General features: G+C 39.5%; 1 protein-coding gene across 1 annotated transcript; it reads right to left on the reverse strand.

Annotated features, from left to right (window-relative positions):
* Positions 1–2,048: 2,048 nt before the first annotated feature.
* On the reverse strand, positions 2,049–13,342 carry LOC106962476 (myosin heavy chain, fast skeletal muscle-like). Its single transcript, XM_015056913.1, has 41 exons — positions 13,325–13,342; positions 13,097–13,150; positions 12,719–12,929; positions 11,680–11,823; positions 11,440–11,596; positions 11,321–11,348; positions 11,128–11,239; positions 10,959–11,051; positions 10,805–10,868; positions 10,619–10,717; positions 10,406–10,509; positions 9,994–10,132; positions 9,797–9,915; positions 9,556–9,705; positions 9,309–9,479; positions 8,801–9,107; positions 8,596–8,669; positions 8,403–8,490; positions 8,204–8,321; positions 8,008–8,131; positions 7,629–7,765; positions 7,285–7,540; positions 6,951–7,193; positions 6,699–6,875; positions 6,464–6,609; positions 6,117–6,207; positions 5,621–6,010; positions 5,420–5,546; positions 5,214–5,332; positions 4,946–5,142; positions 4,679–4,862; positions 4,424–4,589; positions 4,040–4,164; positions 3,650–3,958; positions 3,362–3,565; positions 3,157–3,282; positions 2,897–3,067; positions 2,695–2,799; positions 2,513–2,608; positions 2,304–2,435; positions 2,049–2,200 (listed from the first exon to the last, which is right to left on the reverse strand). The coding sequence occupies exons 3-41, from the start codon at positions 12,920–12,922 to the stop codon at positions 2,180–2,182; spliced, it is 5,817 nt and encodes a 1,938-aa protein (XP_014912399.1). The 5' UTR covers positions 12,923–12,929; positions 13,097–13,150; positions 13,325–13,342; the 3' UTR covers positions 2,049–2,179.
* Between the last annotated feature and the right edge of the window lie 5,860 nt (positions 13,343–19,202).

Consider the following 19,202-nt stretch of genomic DNA (forward strand, 5'->3'; position numbering starts at 1 on the left):
TATATATAACGGCACCGATCAGCTCCCGCTGTAGACAGCAGCATGTACTGTCCAATGCTGACCTCTGGCGACCTAAACTAACAGCAGCATGTTCCCGTCACTCATTTCACCACGTTTTCAAAGTATGCATCAACCATAAACTTCAATAGCTTCTGTTGGGACTGTGAGAAGTATTGTGGGTGATTTTTTTTTTCCAAAAGGGATTGTTTTTTCATCGATCTTCAACATTATATACATATAGATGCTGCTCTCTGTGACATCTTGTGTGGTCACATTTGTTTGTCAATACTTTATTGAGTGCAGGGGGCACTTTTTTTATTCTGTAGAGTCATTGGCCATTTTCTGTATTGATCTCTGTAGGAGCAGCAACTTATCTACAGCTAAAAGGAAGTGATTAGATAATCAGGAAGGCCAGCTCGAGGACGACCCCTTGGCCCAGTGGAAGGGGTGGGAGACAGAAGAACTCTGGTCAAAATAGCCTCACTGACTGTTAAATAAAGTCTTGCACCCCATGCATGAAGCTGTTGCTGAACTGGAGAGTTTCTTTAGTGACAGACTGATGCATTCTAGATGCACAAAGGAGTCTTATCGATGGTAATTTTAGGATCTACAACCATCACTGCTCCCTACAGACTCAATCACTGTTTACATCCCTGGTGTTTTTTGCACATTCCTGCTGTATTTGCACAATATATTTAATTTATTGTAAATAGTTTCTTGGAGCTTTCTATGCAAAAATTAACACTCTATGTATATGTTTTAAGTAACCGTTCTCTTTTTCATTTTTCTTTAGGCCTTATGATACATTTAATATCTGTACTGTACTTTTTATATGTTGTAAATTTGACTTTATTGTACAGTCTCCTATCCTTTTTTCCCAGTTTTTCTATTTCTTGCTTCTGGTACACCTGAATTACCCCACGGTGGGACAAAAGCGCTGCCTTTCAATTCTCTTAGGTTAATATTTGCCAAGTGACACTAAGTTGTCCCTACAGGACCACTAGAGGGAGCCCGTGTACCACCGTTAGAGCAATAATGGTTCCAAACATCTTGACCAAAAATAATGTGCTTACTTTTTGTGTCCTTGAATTGACATTTTTATTTTGATAATTGCAATGGTGACAATAATTTTGTCACTCACAGACAGAATCAAGAAATTATAGCAGCAAAAATGAATAGCATGGGTGGTTTTGAATGATTTGTAGTTCTAATGATCAGTTCGTTCATAGTCTGGTGAGTTTTGCAGACAGACAAACTCAAATACATAGTGATTCTGTATAACCTTGTTTAGCGAGCACAGTAAATCTGCTTATGCCTATTTTCATTATTTGTATTTGCATCAATGCAAAAGTTTCCTATTCAAAGATGTTTTGGAAACGAAAAATAACCTAATTGGTGATGTTAGCTAACTGGCTCATGTTACAATTATTTGACACTGATGCAATAAGTTAGTCTGTCAGTACAGTAGTTGCTCTGTGTGCTTGAATTGGGTACTAGTAGTCATTGCAGCTGCTGCTTTCTTTAAATGGTGAAGTTGAAGTTATAATTTCAGGTTTCTGTTCTAAAGGTAACAAAATGCTTAAAATAACAATTAAAAGAAATCTGACTTTGGATCATATCTACTGAAATTGGCCTCTGTCTCTTTAAGAATCGTCTACCTCTTCCCACACTCCTTCTTCTGTACGTCATCACAACAATACTTCTCCAAGCTGTCCATTGATGCATGATCCACCAGGTGTCTACTAATTACTCCTGCCGCTAATCTGGTAGAGTTGGGTGGGGGAGGTGGAGCCCGGGTTGCTATGTGGAGCCAGAAGCTCAGCATGAAAGAGTCAACACTCCAGGTACGTTTTTAATGAGGGAATGACAATATAAAGTTAAAAAAAAGTTTTATATAAGAATCCCTTTCAAATTATCCCCAGTGGTTGATAATTATCTTACATTACCTGTTAGCATATGCTAATGTAAAAGCTTTGCAGTTACATGCGTTTGATGTGCTTTGTGTATTTTTAATTTTCTGTGTCAGTGAGGCATAAAGAGACAGAAAATTCATCAAACTCCGCTACTTTTATTGATTTGACAATATTAATGCATGCCTGACATGCTAAAGTCGGTGTGTAGCAAGTCACTCATATTGTATGATTCCTTGATACCACATAATGGAGACACGTTTTCTTCATCACTCCTCTGAGTCTTTGGCCTGAAATGGCAGGATAACAGTGATACTCTTCAGTACCGAGTCATCAGTTTTAAAGTCAAAAAGGTACATAAATGAGAGTTATGCTGGAAATTTGCTTTTGTACCTTGCCAATCTCCCGACTCTTGGCCCTCAGCTTGTTGACCTGGGACTCTGCGATGTCAGCGCGCTCCTGAGCCTCCTCCATCTCATGCTGCACCTTCCTGTACCTGGTGAGGTGAGCGTTGGCTTGCTCCTCCTGTTCAACAAGGCACCATAAAGTCAACTTCTCTATGCTTAAATATATTTTAAAACAAATAAGTTTAGTTTGCTTACAGCCTCCTCAGCCTGTCGCTTGTAGGATTTCACTTTCAGCTGCAGTTTGTCCACCAGATCCTGCAGTCGAGCAATATTCTTCTTGTCCTCCTCTGTCTGCAGTGCAAAATCAAAAGTTTCTCAGACTCTTTTATAATTTATGTTCTGTGTGTGTTATATTTGTTGTGGCCACAGCTGCTAACCTGATAGGTCAGCTCCTTCACTCTTCTTTCGTACTTTCGTACTCCCTTGATAGCATCTGCGCTGCGTCTCACTTCAGCATCAACCTCACCCTCCAATTCACGAACCTTAATGAAAGAAAAGTAAAATGATAGTAAACACATAAATATATTGTTGTAACTGAAAAAAAAAGAGATCTACGAGGAGTGTTCCCCTTTCACATACCCTAGCTTCCAGTTTCTGGAGCTGCTTCTTTCCTCCCTTCATGGCCAGATTTTCAGCTTCATCCAGACGGTGCTGCAGGTCCTTCACTGTGACCTCCAGGTTCTTCTTCATCCTCTCCAAATGAGCACTGGTGTCCTGCTCCTTCTTCAGCTCCTCTGCCATCATGGCAGCCTGAATTTTTCAGGAGACGCTTTGTTGAAACGTTCACGTTCTGTTATGGAAAGCTGACTTTCGCATAGACAAAAATCAGCAGGACTCACATCAGTGATGGCCTTCTTTGCCTTTTCTTCAGCATTTCTTGCCTCCTGAATGGCATCCTCCACCTCACCTTGGACCTGAATGAAGTCAGCCTCCAGCTTCTTCTTGGTGTTGATAAGGCTGGTATTCTAAACAGTCAATAGTTAAAATGATGTTCAATAATCATATGTTTGGTAATGTGAAGATGCTGATTTGATTATCAAATACCTGAGAGTGCAGCAGTGTAACACGCTCACTGGCATCCACCAGCTCCTGTTCAGCCACTTTGCGGCTTCTCTCCGTTTGCTCCAGAGCAGCTCTGAGCTCCTCAATCTCAGCAACCATCAGGTTGTTCCTGCGCTCCACCATCGCAACCTGCTCTCTCATGTCATCTTGTCCTCTCAGAGCCTCGTCAAGGTGCAGTTGTGCATCCTTAAAAATAAAAAACACATTAACAAAATGGCTGTCTTCACTCAAATATGAAGACAACCTCCTCTATTCAGTGAACTGTAGTACCTTAAGCTGTCCCTGAACGTTTCTCAGTTGCTTCTGGGCTTCTGCCGCCTGCCGGTTGGCGTGGCTCAGCTGTATCTCCATCTCATTGAGGTCTCCCTCCATCTTCTTCTTGATTCTCAGGGCGTCGTTCCTGCTCCTGACCTCAGCATCCAGAGTACTCTGCATGGACTCCATCACCCTCTGGCTGTTCCTCTTGATCTGCTCGATCTCTTCATCCTTTTCTGCAAGTTTTCTGTCAATTTCACTCTTGACTTGGGTAAGTTCCAGCTGGACGCGGAGAATCTTGGACTCCTCATGCTCCAAGGTGGCCTTACAAAAGAAATTAGCCTGTTAGTAACGATGAGCTCCAATAAACAGTGTATTGTGAAATTAGTTGGGTGAAACCAATACCTCTGCCTCTTCAAGGGAAGTTTGAAGTTCAGTCTTCTCTGTCTCTACAACCTTTTTTGATTTCTCTAGTTCATGAATGGTTTTTCCAGTTTCACTGATTTGCTCAGTCAGATCAGAAATTTCCTCTGCAAACAAAAAACAAATAAAATAGTTTTTTTGCTGAACACTGAACATATTGACTACATGGTACTTTCTGGGATTTGCTAAACAATGGTCTACAATATTACCGAAGTTTAAAAACAGAGTCAAAGGTGTGGAACAACGTATGAATGCATTTCCATGATTGTTCAGATACTGTTCACCTTTTAAATCTGGAACCTTTTATCAATTTCAAGCACTGTCACTAGTTTCATTACTTGACTGAAAATGTAAAGTTGTTCTTACGTTGCAGGTTCTTATTCTCCCTCTTCAGAGTCTCCAGATGGTCCAGAGCTTCTTCATAAGAGTTTTTCATTTTGAACAGCTCAGTACTCATCGAGCGAGCCTCTTTCTGAGCTCCCTCCAGCTCAGCCTGGCTCTCCTCATACTTCTGCTTCCACTCTGCAAGAACCTGAAAACACAAACGGGTCAAATATTTGTTGCCCATTATTGACTTTGTGTCCCTCAGTAAGAACAGGACTAAAAAGACAACAACAAAACCTTGTCAAAGTTCCTCTGCTTCTTGTCAAGATTTGCAGCCAGAGCATTGGCTCTCTCCACGTCGATCATCAGGTCCTCCACCTCACCCTGCAGCCTCTGCTTGGTCTTTTCCAGAGAGGCACATTTTGCATTCACAGCCTCAATGGACTCCTCTGCATCCTGAAGACGCTGGGCGAGCTTCTTCCTGCAGAGAGTATGTTTGATTTAAAAAACCTGAAATCCTTTGTAATTTCAAATCGGCATCGTAAGAGTAAAAGTTAGACTTACTTGGCCTCTTCCAGCTCCTCAGTGCGCTGAATGGCATCAGTCTCATACTTGGTTCTCCACTGAGCCACCTCGCTGTTAGCCTTGGACATAGCGCGCTGCAGCTCGGCTTTGGCCTCCTGCTCCTCTTCATACTGCTCTCTGAGCAGATCACAGTCATGACGAGATGACTGGACCGCATGAGCCAGAGCATTCTTGGCCTGAAAAGAGTGAGAGGTGTTTGCGTTCATCTGTTAATTAGTTTAAAAAATTGCAGTTTGACGGTGCATACTTTAACTTCTTCTTCAATACGCCTCTTAAATTCTTCAATCTGCTGAGTGAAAGCCTGCTTGCTCCTCGTCAGCTGAGAGATCAAGGCATCTTTCTCCTCCAGCTGTCGGCTGATTTCACCTAATTAAGTGAAACAAACTAACATGTCAACAAAAATATCTGTTGTGAGAAAGTTGCAAATACCAAAATATTGGTCAAAAGTTTTACCATTCTCTGTTTGCAGTCTTGCCCTCTGTAAGCCGATGTCATTCAGTTGTCGCATATTTTCTTCATTCTTTGTTTTCACTTCACTCAGTTGATCCTCAAGACTGCGACACATTTTCTCAAGGTTCCCCTTAATTAGAAAAAGGTGCGTTGACTCAAAGTTCATCTTTACAAGTGGAGTTTTTCAGTTCTACTGTAACCAACCTTTGCTTTTGCAATGGACTCCATGTTGCTTGAGAGGTCGTCGATCTCCATCTTGTATTCACTTTTCTCTTTCTCCAGCTTCTGTTTGACTCTCTGGAGGTTATCGATCTGCTCTCCCAGCTCCGCCACGCTGTCGGCCTGCTTCTTACGGAGAGATGCGGCCGTGGCCTCATGCTGCAGGGTGGCCTCTTCAAGGTCACGGCGCAGCTTCTGAAACTCAGCCTCACGCTTCTTGTTCATCTCGATCTGAACAGCAGTCGCTCCACCAGCTTCCTCAAGCCTCTCGCTGATCTCCTCAAGTTCCCTGGAGAGATCGGCCCTCTGCTTCTCCACTTTGGCCCGAGCAGCTCGCTCAGCCTCAATCTCCTCTTCTAGCTCCTCAATTCGGGCCTTGCAGATTTTCAAAGAATCACAAAAGCGTCACTTAGGGCTGAGGGTAATAAAAGAGCAATGAATTAATCAAAGCTAGGTTAAAAAAAAGACATTTTAAAGCAACCTGAAGTTCTTTTATCTTCTTCTGAAGCTGAACACCAAGCACTTGCTCATCCTCAATTTTGCTGAGAAGCTGACTTGTTTCAAAGTCTTTCCTGCAAAAAGACAAAAATGCAAACAATATAGACATATAATATTTAGGGGGGTTTATGTTGAAAAGTTATTGTTTTGCATTAAGCAATATGTTACTCTAAGGTAGAACTTTGAATTCATACAACTTCTGATAGCATCAGTTGTCTTGCAACTGAGGGAAATTTTTGATTCTTTAGGTTGTTGGGTTCACTGGTTTTTGATCGTCTTTGAAGTACACAAAGTATTAAACCAAATGTTAACTAATTCAGATTTACTGACTTTTTAATCTTTTCTTCAGACTGCTGTTTGTCATTCTCCAGATCCATTATGGTTTCCTGAGCCAGTTTCAGATCTCCTTCCAGCTTCCTCTTGGCTCGCTCAAGATCCATACGGAGTTTCTTTTCCTGCTCCAGGGAACCTTCAAGCTGGTGCAAAGAGAGAATCAGAAGTCAGTGATCACATGTACTTAAAAAAACAGAACTCTTGTTGACTCAGACAAAGCACTGATGCTTACATCATCCACTTGCTGCTCCAGTTTTGTTTTGGCTTTGGTCAGAGTGTTGACTTTGTCTTCCTCTGCCTGCAGATCATCCAGGATCTGCTGATGGGCCTCCTGGAGGGCTTTTTTCTCCTTTGACAGTTTAGCAATGGTCTCATCTTGAGAAGCCATTTCCTCTGTGAGATTTTTAACCTGCACTGACAAATAAATTGCTTTAGTAATTTGGTCAAATTGCATTTAACAGGAATGTGATTCATAAACTCAAACCTTGTTTTCCGTGGCATGTTTCTCCTTTTCCACTTTGGCCAGAGTCAGCTCCAAGTCATCGATGTCCTTCTTCAACTCAGAGCATTCGTCCTCGAGTTTTCTCTTCTTTGCTGTCAGCTCAGCATTGATCTCTTCCTCATCCTCCAGTCTCTCGTTGGTCTCTTTGAGTTTGGCCTCAAGCTGGATTTTCGCTTTGATGAGCCCCTCACACCTTTCCTCTGCGTCAGCCAGGTTTTCACCTTCCTAAAAGCCAACAAGAGTCCTTTAGTTAATCAAATTAGTGGATGAATATGTGATCATTATTAGGCAAACCTAGGGAAATAATGACACTTACAGACTGTACTTGTAATAATAAATCATTCTTCTCCTGAAGGAGAGAAACCATCTTCTCCTCCAGTTCTTTCTTCTTAGCCAAAGCCTTTGTCAGGTCATCTTTGGTCTTGGCAAAGTCTTCTTTCATTTGGGCCATCTCCTTCTCTGTCTCTGCACTCTTCAGCAGAGGTTTGATCTTGAAGTACAGCTTCATCCATGGCCAAGTTTTGACGTTCATGAATGCACGGATGTTGTACTGGATGGTGAAAATGGCGTCTCTGAAGAATTAAAACAGAAATTTACCTCAAGTCTTGAATTAGGGCTTTTAAAAATCTTGAAATTCTCTGCAAAGAAATAGATAATTACCGCCTCTCCATCATCTTGACAAATTCGCGCCTCATGAGGAATCCTCTGCAGACAGCCTGAGTCATTGTGACCAAGATTGCAAGTTTTTCATCTCGCATCTCCTCTAAGAGACCAAGCAGACCAGCTTTGAAAAACACCTGAAATGATATTAACACATTACAATCCCAGAAAAGCAACACTACTTCCTTCTTGCACCGTTTGTTGTGAAGTATCGTTTGATGCTTATAACTATTTTTTTTTCTTGCAGAACAATAACTCACAGCATTCAGTTGTGCTGGACTTTTCTGAATCAGATAATATAACAGTTGTTTTTCAATGAATTAGAGTTGTTGTCCTGAATTGGCCAATTAGACATAAATTCAGTTGAGTCCAAGTTTACCTTGGTGTGTCCAAACTTGTACTGAGTGTGATCAACATCAATAGAGCCCAAGAGTTTCTCAGAAGCTTTCTTGTTGTCAATGAACTGTCCTTCAGGGATGACACTGGCATTCAACACTTTGTATCTGATAAAAGGTAGAAATATTGTTGTTATTCATCTGTAAATTATGCGATGAATTTGTAAATCCAATAGTCACCTCTGCTTGAAGTCACCATAGAGGATCCTGCTGGGGAAACCTTTCCTGCAGATCCTGATACCCTCCAGCACGCCATTACACCTCAGCTGGTGGATGACCAGATGGTTCTCCATCAGACCTGAAATGCACATAAAATTAGTCTCATCCTCTGTCTCACATGTTTGGATTATGTCAAACTCCAAATGGGGATTGAGCTCACCAGGAGTCTTTGATTCATTTGGAATCAAGCAGCGCACAAAATGTGGATGAGTGCTCCTCAAGTTGGTCATCAGCTTGCCCAAATTCTCCTGGAAAATGTTGAAATCCAAATGTGTATATTTTAAATTGATATTTCATTGCTTATCAACATTTTAATTGCAAGTTGTAGCAACATGTAGTATAGTAAGTTTTACCCTGAACAAAGCTGACACCGTCTGAAACGACCCACCCTTCTTCTTGCCACCTTTTTTTCCACCACCACCCTCAGCTGTAACATATAAAAAATATAGTAGGTTTAATATGGTGAAATTAGATGATTTCTTATACTTCATGAAACTATTATGTGGTTGCTTTAAACACAACAAACTCAACAGAGTTACCTAAGAATATATTTCTTACCATCTGCCGCCGCATGAGATGCATACAGGTGAGCCAGAAGCTTGCAAGAAGACTTCTGGTAAAGCTGGACTACAGTGTCATTCAGAGGATCCTTGTTCTTTTCCAGCCAGCCAACAACATTGTAGTCCACAGTGCCAGCATAGTGCACCAAAGAGAAATGAGCCTCAGGTTTGCCTTTGACTGGTTTTGGTTTCTGGAAGGGAGCACTTTTTCCCAGATGTTGGTCGTACAGTTTGCTCTTGAAGGTCATGTCTGTTGCCTTGGGAACAATACACTCCTCTTCAAGCATGGAGAAGATGCCTAGAGGCTGTCAGGATGGAAACATGCAATTAAAAGAAGAGATTTCAAGGTGAATGATAATTGACATATACTTCTACATCGTCTTATCAAGTCCAAAGGTTCACACTACATTCGGTCACTCATGCATTCAAGCACACATTCACACATTGATGCCATAATCAAAATGATTCCCTGTGTTGGTCAGTATGTGTCTGAGCTTGTTGCTGACCTTCTCAATGAGCTCAATGCACGCAGCCAAGTCCATGCCAAAGTCAATGAACTCCCATTCAATTCCCTCCTTCTTGTACTCTTCTTGCTCCAGGACGAACATGTGATGGTTGAAGAACTGTTGCAGTTTTTCATTGGTGAAGTTGATGCACAGCTGTTCCAAGCTGTTAAACTGTTGGAAGACAGACTCTGTTAGATGTTTACCGTGCTGGTTCACTGATTTAAAGGTTAATCCCAATATTACTGACATCAAAGATTTCAAAACCAGCGATGTCCAAGACACCGATGAAGAAGCTCCTTGGCTGCTTGGTGTCCAACATCTCGTTGATTCTGACGACCATCCACAAGAACATCTTCTCATAGACAGACTTGCAGAGAGCACTCACTGCATTGTTGACCTGAATTTAGGCATAATATGCATCACATTAACTTAGATCAACTTATCAAACTTTGGCAATCATTAATTTGTAGATGGTCTGAATTGATCACCTGGGGAACAGTTTGACCTTTGGTCACAAACTCATTCCCGACCTTCACTCGGGGGTAACACAAAGCTTTCAGCAAATCAGCAGAGTTCAGACCCATAAGGTAGGCGATTTTATCGGCCACTAAAAGAAAAAAAAAATCTCAGCCCTTCTTCGAAACAAAATCTGGAAGACATTGAAACTTCATTGTTTGTATTATACCCTCAGTGCCATCAGGTTCAGCCTGCTCTTCCCGCTGCTTCTGCTTGAACTTCATGTTTCCATGATGCATCACAGCTCCCGTTAGCTTGTAAATGCTAGCTTTCTCTTCTGCAGTGAAACCCAGGATGTCGATAGCAGTCTGTGAAAAATTAGGTTAAAAAGAAGTTTGTAGCACTGAGTATAATGTTAAAGGATATATTGGCTACACAGGAAAGCGATAAGGCAGCTTTAAAGCTTGAAGATTAAGAACCTGTTGACAGTCTGTCAAAACAGAGAAAGAGACATTGTCTATTTTTGTTTATCGAGTTTAGCAAAACAGTTCCAGACCAATTGTCATTTAGAAGAAAATATGCCTTTGCCGTATCACCGAATCCCAGGCAGCTATAATGAAATATATTTGAAAATGTCTTACATCAGTGGCAATGAATTCTTCAATGTCATCGATACTCTTCACACTGATTTCACCCTGACTGACCATGGGATAGTCGTAGGGATTAGTAGTAATCAGGAGAGCCTCTAAAAAAACAAAGTAAATCTCCGTAAATATCTAAACTAATTATGAAACTTATTCAAATAGCTTGTGGTAAGATATTGTTAACTTGTGCAGTATTCATTTGTTTCTAACCTATTAGCTCGGGTTTGTGGCCCGTTGTGAGCTGATAGAAGATGTGGTAGCTCCTCTCAGCAGACAGCTGGAATGTCACTCGAGATTTCTCCAGCAGATCTGTGTGGATTCACATTATCAATTTAAAAAATAAATATTTTTAACTATAAATTAAAAGTGTAAAAAAACTTAAATAGAAAGTTTTACATGTTTCAATATCAGCTGAAGCCAGCTTTCCAGTTGAGCCAAAGTGGATTCTGATGAATTTTCCCTGTGTGGAAACAGGAAAGTGTTTTATTTAAAACGCTGACACCGATTGCTGTCACCAAAGTAATAAGACGGAGTTTCAAGTTGAACTCACAAAACGGGAAGAGTTGTCATTCCTCACAGTCTTGGCATTTCCATAAGCCTCCAACAGTGGGTTGGCTGCAATGATCTGATCTTCCAGTGATCCCTGGAGGCGACATTCATCTCATTAGCTGAACAGTTCTTTGTGTGTTTGTATCATTTTGTTTTGCAATGTCACTGACCTGCATTTTTCCAGGAACTGGATCAGATTTCTTTCCACCAGCTACTGCGATTGTCGCAAAGTACTGGATGACACGTTTGGTGTTCACAGTCTTTCCTGCACCAGATTCTCCACTGGTTTGAATATGCACATTTTAATTAGAAAAATAGTGTTGCAGTTAATAATGAAAATACCTCAAAATACTTGGCACTTACGTGATCAGGATAGACTGGTTTTCTCTGTCTGTAAGATGGAAAATGATGCACAAATGTCAGATGTGGATGTTTGAGGTGAGACTGTTGTATTTATGTATTGATTATAGAAAGTGTGGTACCTTGGAGCATGAACTGATAGGCATTATCAGAGATGGAGAAGATGTGGGGAGGAGCCTCAATTCTCTTCTTCCCCCTGTATGCTGCAACAACAACTGCATCGTACACTGGCAGCCACTTGTAGGGGTTCACAGTGACGCAGAACAACCCAGAGTAGGTCTGCGGGGTCACAGAGGATCATTCATGATGCATGTTTTCTTGAAATCACTGTCTTTCTTCTACATATACATAGGAAAACTTACGTAGATCATCCATGCTGCATATCGCTCTTTGAGGTTATACAGCACAGCGGGTTCGTTGAGGTGGGTCATCATGGCCATGTCCTCAATCTTGTCGAACTTTGGAGGGTTCATGGGGAAGATTTCATCTTCCTTCACGGTGATACTCTGATGTAGTGTTCAACAAACAAACATAGACAGAATAGCTGTGTTTACTGAGCTCTACTAAATTTTTGGCTTGTACTTCTCATTAACCTTAATGGCAATCCGAAGTGGAGCATTTTGGAAAATGCCAGGTCGCTTTCCTTTAGGACTCTAGTTGGCATCGCTCATAAATTAATGCATAGTCCAGTAAACAATGTTATCATTGTAAAACGCCTAACAAAAAAGGTGTGTTTGTTCAACCAAGTCAATGTTTAGTAGGCCAGAACAGCTTGATCTTGGCTTATGTATTTTCAGATTGCATGTCCAGTGTGGCAGAATCAGAAAATGACTGCCTGGTTACTCTATATTTAAATCTAAATGTGTTTGTCTTTTTTCTGTGATTACCCCTTTCTATGTTTCAACATGGAAAAGAATGATCAACTCTTTGACATCAACCCACTGTAAAATCTTGTTTTACCTCATAACTAGTTTAGGGAGTAGTTGGGTAAAATATTTACCAATTTCAGACTTTATGAAGAAGTTTCAGATTTGATTAAAGATTGAAGAATTTATTTTTGACCCTTCTTTGTCACTTGTAGTGTAATGACTGTATTTAGTACATAATTGATCCTTTCTTTGCCACCTTCACCAAAGTCTAACAAAGAGCGATTCGGACATTAAGGCAAACAATTCATCTGAGCCATTTAAAGCTGGACCCAGGGTGTGCATACAACCAGCAGCCACTTAAAATCTAAGAAAAATCTTAGTCTGATGATCAACCAATTCAGGTAAATATACTTTTCTTTTTACTCAAGTTCAAATAAATTCTTTCAGAGATAAAAAAAAAATAAATAAAACATATCGGACAAGCGGATGGAAAGTGAAGGAGTTGTTTTTATCTTCAGTGCTGCATCCTCACCTTCCCAGTAAGAGTCTCCACGGTGGCTTTGCCACCCTCTCTCTTTACCAGTTTCCCCTTCAAGTACATCTCAGAGGGCTCAGACACAAAGTATGCTGATTTGGCATCAAAGGGAATGTTCTGAGCTTCAAGACGCTCTTTTTCTGGCTTGCGGAGGTATATGGCCGCCTGGCCAAAACACTCCATCTCCGCATCCCCACTCATGGTTCTGCTGTAAAAACATAAAACCCCAAAAACATGTCCAAGGAAATACATTTAATAAAAATTTATCTACTCCCAAAAATAAAGAAATGTATACGTATATACATTTTATCTCGCCATTATTAAAAATTTAAGGGTCACACAAGTGGTCAAAATGTGTAAATCTTAGCTTCATACCTTGCAGTACACCAGTTGAGCAGAAACTGTTGTAGTAGATGTTAAAACAGAGGTCTAAAAACAAGACAGATGAATTATATTTATTGATGCTACTTGTTGAGTTTGTAGTATTTACTTTTAAAATGAGAAGCGGTCAAATTTTAATTGACCTAAGCTTTTATATAAATTGTACCATTTTTCAAGTCACATTTGTTATTAAATAATGTAATAATATCTTGAGTAACTTACCTTTGCAGAGAGGCTCTCAAGGGTCCTGTTTGCTGCTCCTTTTATATTGCCTGATGGGAGTCTGTCACATGTTTGTCGCTGTATTTGGTCATGTCGCCTGTCATTACACTTTTGCAGAAGTGCCTGTATCTATTGTGCCAAAAGGGTTTATGGTTGTTGCATGCCATTCATCCCAGACAATAGCTGGATCTCCATAAACACCCCAATAAAAAGAATACATTTTGTTTTTGCCTATGGGATTCCTGAGAAATCCCTATAAGTCACACATCTGATTCAGGTTTTGTTTCCTCTGACTTTTGTCAAGAAATGCTGTGAGAAAATCATTTTTTTTAAATCGGTGTGCTTATTTAGGTTGTATATCATGCAATGTGCAAGTTTACTCTTTCTGTGTCAAACCATGTATATGAATAAACTTACAGATGTTGGTTAAAGTCATGTGAAGTTGAATCAGAATTGCAGAAATGCCAAAGGTGTGACTAAAACATCTTTTCAATGTCCTCTGGCACAAAAGCTGTCCTCTGCTATTTTTCTGTAAGGCTTTAAAAAGTCATCAATATCAAGTTTCAGAGTCCTTACAGGTCAGAAATGATTAAAAAATAAAATGAGTGCCACTGGGCTTTGAAGAAAAGTGGGGATTGCCAAAGGGATTACTTTACACAACAGTGCCAACAGCTGCTCTTATTCTTCTTTTGAAGGGATACACAAGGGAGGCTGAGACAATTGCTAAATGTAGAGCAGGAGAGGGATGGATTACTGCTATTCTTCCTTGTGATTTTATAAATGACCCCACAATGACAGATGTTTGTATCAAAACATGTTGAAAATATTAATCTCTATTGTGTGTTTTGCTTGACAAAGAATCTACTAAAAACCAACAATTTTTTGCCAGAGACTTCCGACAGGTGGCAAGTTTTGTAAATGTGGGTTAAGGAGCTTGTAGGCACTGTTTGCCTGGAAAGATTATCAAGTTACATTGTTAAAATGAAAAGAAATTCTAAAGTGGTTACCTAGAAGATATTATAGACCTCTGTATTCAGTGAAGATAAATGACATGATGCTAGCATTGAAGTCTTCTGTCTTATAAGGAAAGATTTCAAATATAGCACCTAGGTTGTGTGGATGCTCAAGGAAAATACCACATGCTCAAGGGACATATTGTGTTTTATGTAGGTGTGTCAGCTTCTGTGTTTGCCAAAGAGCAACAGCTGGGATCAGGATAACAAACCAAGGTGAGTCCTGAGTAACATTCCAGTCTATTGAGTGGTAACAAAGAGCACGGATATACACTTGCACAAAAAGCAGCATCGTTTTTCAAATTTGTAAGTACTTTTTGGTCCATTTAAGTGACATTTGTTAGGAAATTTTGTCTGTAATCTGTATTTATTATTTTACTTTCTGTAGTACTGGAGGTTTGAGATGTGAAGTTAAGACTTGAAGAGGTGGAGATGAACATGGATATGAAAATTACCTTAAAGTTGCATGTTTGAACAATTTAAATTGTTGAATGAAACTTTTACCAAATCTTTTCAACATCCATGTGTGTTGTTTTTTAACTTGTGCAACTTTAGAGCCAGGTTCTGAGTCACAGTCCTGACTGGCTTCTGAACATCTTTATCTTTTTATTTTTGCAACTTTCAAACAAACTTGGTTTTTTTTTTCTTTGTTTACAACCTTGTAAATTATATCTTTTAATGCATGCTTTTAAAAATCTGTGCCTGAATATGGGTGGAGACCTCCACGTAAAGGTAGCATCTATCCAGACAATATGTGAGTTTAAATGTATATCTGGTTACTTGAATGTCTTGTATATGATAAATATGATTAAAGATGGTGAGAAGTTTCCTTTTAAAAGCTAATGGCATCACTTAGTGGATGAAGTTCATCTTTATCGTAAGACTAAAACTATTTTCAGATTCTTAGGAAGTTCACAAATTAGTTTTTACAACACAACAAACTTTGCATGTTGTGTTTGCTGTTCTTAGATTTCTCTGCACCACCACATTAAGTTCATGTGCTATCAGACCCTGCTGGTGTTAACTACTATCACGTGTGAGTGCTTAGCCATGTCGACGGCTGGGGTCACTGGCTCCTTATAAACACCAGAGGGAGCCTCAGGTTGCAGAGGTGCAAATGTGCTGCTTATGTTACCAGCCTCTCTATCATTATCACAACCTGTTGCCAACACTTAATATTAAATCATCTGTCTCAACAGCCTTGTTTTGGAGATGTAATGATTTTTCTTTTTGTTGATTTAGGAAGGAACCTTTTAATGATCCCACCATGCTTTGGTCACAGCGCAGAAGAACTGTGGAGAATCCATGATCCTTCTGAAATATGGTATTGCACATTCATCCTGCCATTTCTAAACTATAACAATTCACTCATACTTCATAATTTTTAAATTCCACAGGAAGTGCAACATGGTGAAAATAAGCACCTCAGGCAGAGAAAAGAGGAAGCCCTGCAAAAATGAGAGGTGAAAAACTTTGTTTTAATGAATTTTATAATGTTATTTCACAATAAAGCAGTAACTAATTAAAGCAGGAGAAAAATACAAACTTTTTTAACCATTTACATTAACATTACCATGGATTGCTGGATGAATGAATGGATGGAAACATCATTAAGCACAAGCTAAGTATGAATTTTCAACAAAAAAGAGATACAAGATATGGATTGTAAATGTGTTTCTGGAAAAATTGCAAAAGATACATTTTCATTACTTTACTCCTCTTGGATTAAGATTTGAATGTCACTGTATCCTGTGACTGTAGATAACTGGATATTTTGGCAATATAATGCATTTATTCTCTAGGGGAACATCCGTCCACATTTGTGCCAGCCTAATATGCAAGGTTGGCACCAGCCTATCAAAAGGCAACACACAGATTCACATGACAAATAAACATGCACATACTTGCAATCAATCACAAGAACAATTTAGAGAAACCAATTAACCTAATAGCTATGTTGTGTGACTCAAAGGGGGAAGCCACAGTTTCTCCAGGTATTGTGGGACTACACCATTTTTTTTTGTTTTTTTCACCCTTTTAAGATATGCCCCAAGTTCTGAAATCCTACATTGTATTACAGTAATAAAAGTTTTTTTTTCTCACCTTTCTGGTAGGGAAGCTAATACATATGTAGGGTTTTCCACTTCACAAAGAAATAAGCAACATAAACAAACCCCTGTTGATCAGGGTTGCATAAGTAAAGACTTGCACATAGGAGGATTAACAAGTAATGCAAAAAAAGAAGATTGCTTCTAAACAACAAGCAGCTCCAACAGTTGAGTGCAAAAGTTCCGACTTGCATACAGGTGCAGAGGTTTGACCACTAGTTTAGGGAGGCCTGCAGGACTTTATCTTTACATTCCTGATTTTAATGGCGACAATCAAACTTTCTAAGAGAATTCAACAAAACATGTATATATAAATACATCACCCTAGTTATTTGACATGCCATGGCATCAGGAATCCATCCATCCATTGTCTGTACTCGCTTGTCCCTGCTGGGTTGTTGTGGGGGGCTGCTGTCTATTTTTAGCAGTCGTTGGGCTAGAGGAGGGACACCCTCTTTGGATAGGTGGGAAGTCCTTCACAACACACAGACATACAGGACAAACTAAACATGAAAGCAAACGCCCATAACCTAATATGCATATTTTCATATTGTTGAAGGAAGTCGGAAAGGCCCAGAGACAACTGGACCCGATGGGAGAACATAAACACTCCATACAAAATCACAGGAGGAGGATAAATGCCGACATGCCTGTATCAGTGCAAAAACTATAGCGTGCAGTTTGTAAAGTTACACAATCAAGTATTGACAGCAGTAATTGTATTATTGTTATCTAGCCCGTCATAAGAGAAAAAAATGGAGATTAATTTTTCAAAGCCATATTTTTTTTAGCTTGCTAACTAAATGTTTGGCATAAACTAAATGTATAGCTTGCTAATTAAATATTTAGTTTTAAACTGTGACATGTATAAACAAATAACATGATGAAAATATGACTGAAAAATGAACTCCCATTTTTTTCTGTTATGACTGGCTAAATAACAATAATGCAGTTAATTCTTGACTTTCTTTGACTTTGTAACTTTACAAACGGTAGTCATATCAAATCTGGCAGCTAGAGCTTAAGAAAAAACAGACAATGCCTAAACATACACAACTTACTTGATCTTCAGTTTGTTTGCAGTAAAAAATGCATGTCATAAACCACACCCAGTTTTATCCTTCCTTTCCCTAGTTGCTTACTATTTTAACTTTGGTCAAAACAAATGTGCATGCACAGCAGAAAGTGTTGATGACACGTTCTCAGAGATGTATTATTTATCACACACAAGGGAATAATCATTCCTCAAGAATTTAAAAACAGTATTTGCCTCTCAGATGTGTTGACAACATTGACCAGAAGCCAACAGGTGGTTCATTATATAAACAGTTAATTCGTTGAATTTCTTCATCTAAGTAGTCTACAGTCTGTCCTTCCCAATTCTTTTAGATTTCACGAATGCACATTTAAGCAGTTTACAGAACAAAATACTGGATATTTACATTTAAAACTGCAGCAATTAAATGGATTGCTTAGTATGACTGACATTATTGTACTAGTGCAACAAATACACATGCATCCAAACTATAAAAAAGACCAATCATCAGTGTCACAATATAGCACAATGTAACTGCATTCACTATGCGCGTTTAGGATCTAAGCTACAGAGAAACAAACACAGCAACCGTCTTGCGATGGAGTGTACTTACCAGGATTCAGAACCCAGTTCAACTGAACCAAATGAGCTGATGACTAAATCACAATGCATATATAAAAGAATATGGACCTTCCCAGAGCAGGACTGATGCAACAAGATGCTGAACACTATCTCACATGTAACAGCGGTGTTCTAAGCATTTGTCGGCCATTGCAGTAGTAAGAGCTTGGGCATTTGTCTGTGAGAAGCTATATTTGCTTTAGGTCCTAATAAGACTGTAAAAGAAGGCCAAACATATCAAATGTTATTTTTTTGTTGCAACCTAATCATACCTCTAGAGAACTGCTTTATAACACAGCAGATCTTCTCCAAGTATAATGCACCATAATGGGATCTTAAAATAGCTTTAAGTAAACTCCTCATCCCTGGGCTTAAGAGCTGCTTTGAACAGAGTCACTGCCAAAGATTCGGTTGCGGAAAGAATTATTCATGTGAAGATGGAATATATAGTATCTGCGTATGTTAAAAGTAATGGTAATAATGTTATATTCCTTTAATTTAAAAATCGTTATTTATCTCAGCAACACAGGGTTTACGAATAATTTCTTCTTTGAACACTAAGTAAAGATCTTAAGAGATGCACAGGCTTCCCTCCCAGTCTCAGTTGCTGCTAGGTTAAGTATGGAGAGCCCTAATCCTCTCCTCCCTGCCTGAGATTTTCCAGTCAAAGGCTGTTAATGGTGCCATGAACTCATTCTAAGACCAGAGGGGATAAAGCCTTTAAGGCTGTACCCCCAGACTGTGCTTTGATACTCTTGATACCAGCAGCTGACACATTTGTTCAGATTGGCTTTCAATCTGTTTCATTTGATTTAATATCACACATGTCCTGTTTTATATCTCCTTTTGATTTATCTTCTGTGTTTTTATATCTTATATTTTGTAAAGCACTTTGTGGCTTCTGACCTGTAAAAGATGCTGTATAAATAAAGTTTACTGACTTACTTATTTACGATCTGGGGTTTCAGTTAATAATTGTTTTGGCATTACATCGGATAGGGTAACACCACTGGTGATGGAGAGCTGTAGAGGACATCTGAGATCATGTATCTGGAAAAGGATAAGTGACCCTAAAAGGAGGGCTGTTCCTCCCTGACTGC

The sequence above is a fragment of the Poecilia latipinna genome, unplaced genomic scaffold (genome assembly GCF_001443285.1).
Source record: "Poecilia latipinna isolate Pla-1442-1.1 unplaced genomic scaffold, P_latipinna-1.0 Scaffold1417, whole genome shotgun sequence".
In the NCBI taxonomy this organism is placed as follows: Eukaryota; Metazoa; Chordata; class Actinopteri; order Cyprinodontiformes; family Poeciliidae; genus Poecilia; species Poecilia latipinna.

Excerpts from the sequence above, each read along its gene's own strand:
- LOC106962476 (XM_015056913.1), bottom strand. The coding sequence starts at position 12,922 with ATGAGTGGGGATGCGGAGATGGAGTGTTTTGGCCAGGCGGCCATATAC. Across the intron at positions 11,597-11,679 it reads ATGCAGCATGGATGATCTAC|ACCTACTCTGGGTTGTTCTG; the intron begins GTAAGTTTTCCT and ends GTGACCCCGCAG. Across the intron at positions 7,541-7,628 it reads GTCAAGATGATGGAGAGGCG|AGACGCCATTTTCACCATCC; the intron begins GTAATTATCTAT and ends TTAATTCTTCAG.